We start from the raw sequence: 3,230 nt of genomic DNA on the forward strand, positions 1-3,230 counted from the left end.
TATAACTGTTCACTGTTATACACCGTATATGTACAACTGTTTACTGTTATACACCGTATATGTACAACTGTTTACTGTTATACACCGTATATATAGAATTTGCTATATAAATAACATATGGAATATTTTCCATATAAATAAAAAAAAGACTCAGTTTTGGCATACCGTTCACGAGGGTACATAATTAATGAATTATTCATTTGGTGTTTGGCTTAAGGCCTATCAACCAAGGGACGAGTATTGCTATGCTATGTACTCTCACAAACCCACTGTACCTTGTTGTATATATAAATAAATAAATAAATATTTAGACAGCAGTAATCTACCAACATAATAGCTTACTGATCAAGCAGCAAGAATGGCCTACGGGCTCACCATAGCCCGTGCTACTTGGAACTTTATGTTCCAGGTAGCGAATCTTTAACAACAATCAGCAAGTATGCTCAAGTCCTATACATAGTTTAAGTATAAAGTAAACTCTTCTTGTATATAGACTGAGAAGAGGGGTATATCATTCGATGTATATGTATTCAGTTATACGACTTCCTTTCGCAAGACACTGTATAACATTGAAGAACTTGAGATGTTGTCTGGTTCAGTCTACCATTCTCTAATATTACTTCACGTTTTCTCTCATAACTCTAACAGGAGGAAAAGAGGCATAACTATTCGAAATTGTTGCCAATTTAATAATAATGCTTTCCTAAACCTTAACAAGAACAACAAAAACTTTGAACTACAGTAACAGTTATTTCTCCAAACAGGACAGACGCTTTTTACTGAAACTAAAAAGAAACACAAGAAGAGAACTAGAATGACAGCTGCTCGCAATGGTTCGTACGTTTAACATCACCAGTCTCCGTGGTGTAGTGGTAAGACACTCGCCTGGCGTTCCGCGAGCGCTATGTCATGGGTTCGTATCCTGGCCGGGGAGGATTTACTGGGCGCAATTCCTTAACTGTAGCCTCTGTTTAACGCAACAGTAAAATGTGTACTTGGATGAAAAAACGATTCTTCGCGGCAGGGGATCGTATTCCAGGGACCATAGGATTAAGGACTTGCCCGAAACGCTACGCGTACTAGTGGCTGTACAAGAATGTAACAACTCTTGTATATATCTCAAAAAAAAAAATCACTAACACTTTCAGGTGTTTTCGAAGGATAGGTGTCTGAGAAGGTGTTCCTGGAGATCAAGTGATGTACAGGTATTGTTGGACATCAGGTAAGAGGGCAGGTGATGTTCGACATCAAGTAGAGTTCAGGTGTTTTTTGTTTAGGTCAAGCTGAAGTGCAGATATCATTAGAGGTAAAAAAGACATCTGTTACTGGAGGTCACTTGATGCCTATGTTTTTTTTTTATATTCAGGTGTTGATTCAGTCACTTGAGGATGCAGGTGTTGGCCTTTCGCTCACAGTTGACTGGTGTACCCTCCAGAATAAGGTCAGTGACCTCATCCAGCAGTTGACCTGACCTCTCCGCCCCTAGCAAATGTGCCACACTCGCCCTGTAGTACAGAAACTCTTCTCAAATTCAGTATAAATGATGACAATGAAGATCACTGAATAATGATGAATAATACAATTACTGATATTAATAATTAGCAGCAACAATAAAGCCAATATATATTAGAATAATGATTATTTAGTAAACAAGACGACCACTTACAGAGTGAGGTCCATCGCTGGGTCATCTTGATTGAGGGTGTGCGCCTTGGCGGATCTGAAGAGAGAACATCTAACGCAGCCGGAGTCGTTCTTGTTTTCCTTCCACAGCGAGTTGAGCCCCTGAGCCAAGTCCTCTACTGCCGGGGACATCTTGGACGTGCTGCCAGTGGTCGAGGACAATGGATTTTCATCGTCATACTTTTCTTCGGCGTTTTCCATGATTGTATGGACAGAGGTTACATCAGCCATGTCATTATTGTCTCGGAAACCTTCCCGACCCAAGTGGCGTGTGGTGTTGGTTGGGGTATCGAGGGAGACAATCACTTTGAAGGCCAATAGGGATATCAGAGCCGCTGCCCCGAGGCTTCCCAATACCAGGTACGGGTCTAGGAACACTCCGTAGTTATAAACGCTGGATATACCATAGCCGCTGTACCCTGCTCCATGGTCATTGCCATAACCACCATACCCTGCTTTATTGATATTGCCATAGTTGTCATACCCTGCTCCACTGCCAAGGCCACCATACCGGTTGCCGTAAGTGCCATAACCTTGCCTGCTAACGAACGATCGACCCTCGGAGTTCTGGTGAGACATCAGTGGTTTATTGAGAAGCACATCAAGCCCCAGTGCTGTCGCAGGAAAGGCCACGACAAGTTGTCTCCTGTAGTCCTCGAGGACGCTGTCGGTGACGTAACGACTAATAACATTCTTCGCGCTACTGGTCAACTGGCGCGTGATCTCCAGAGCGGCGTTCCTCACGATCCTTGTGACGAAATGAGAGGCACCCGTCTCCAGGTCATTGCCACCAGTCTCGTTCTTGAACAGTGTATTCAGGGGACTGGTTAGATACTTTGTCAGTCCTGGGTCGACCTTCCTACTGAGGATGTAAAGAAAATGGACTTTCTCCCCAAAATCGAGTGCTTTATGCATCAGATTCGGCGGCAGCAAATGTTTCAGTTCCTGGGTATTGTTTTCTCGACTCAACATCTCGGCAATTTTTCTGAGGCCCTCCAAGAAAGGAAACAGAGGTGGCGTAAGATGATCACCATCGCCGGTAGGTTTCGAAGACATGGCACTCAGTCCTAACTCCTCCCCGTTATCAACAACCTCTTCTTCTTCTTCCTGGTCCCCGGCTTCCTGCCTATTAAGCGTGTTTACACCAAGGTCAAACAAGCTATCCAAGACGTTGTTTTTGCCGATGACTCTACGTCTGAATCCTGACACAGCAGGTGTGAGGAGAGAGTGTAATTTTGTCTCCGCGTTTCCAGCAGCTTCGTTAATTACCTCAACGGGGGTTGGGGCAGCGTCGCCGGGTACTCGGCCCAAGAGTTGGTCTTGGAGAGACCCCAACAAAGTCTTTGCCATCACCTGGTGGCTCGCCGTCGGGGTTTCTCCTTTCACAGACAGCAACGTTATACACGCCACCAACATCTGTACTGTCTGGAAGAGATGGCAACAATCATATATCTAAAATTTCCTTCATAAAGGTGATATATTTATATATTCTGTAGCTTTTTTATTTTAATTATCAGTATCACAATGCAACTTCTACTGATACAGTT

General features: G+C 43.7%; 1 protein-coding gene across 1 annotated transcript; it reads right to left on the minus strand.

The window, feature by feature from the left end:
* Positions 1–654: 654 nt before the first annotated feature.
* Positions 655–2,272, minus strand: LOC138356961 (uncharacterized). Its single transcript, XM_069313495.1, has 2 exons — positions 1,667–2,272; positions 655–1,505 (listed from the first exon to the last, which is right to left on the minus strand). Exons 1-2 carry the CDS (start codon positions 2,260–2,262, stop codon positions 1,379–1,381), a joined length of 723 nt encoding a protein of 240 aa, XP_069169596.1. The 5' UTR covers positions 2,263–2,272; the 3' UTR covers positions 655–1,378.
* Positions 2,273–3,230: the final 958 nt, after the last annotated feature.

Source organism: Procambarus clarkii, chromosome 75 (assembly GCF_040958095.1).
Source record: "Procambarus clarkii isolate CNS0578487 chromosome 75, FALCON_Pclarkii_2.0, whole genome shotgun sequence".
In the NCBI taxonomy this organism is placed as follows: Eukaryota; Metazoa; Arthropoda; class Malacostraca; order Decapoda; family Cambaridae; genus Procambarus; species Procambarus clarkii.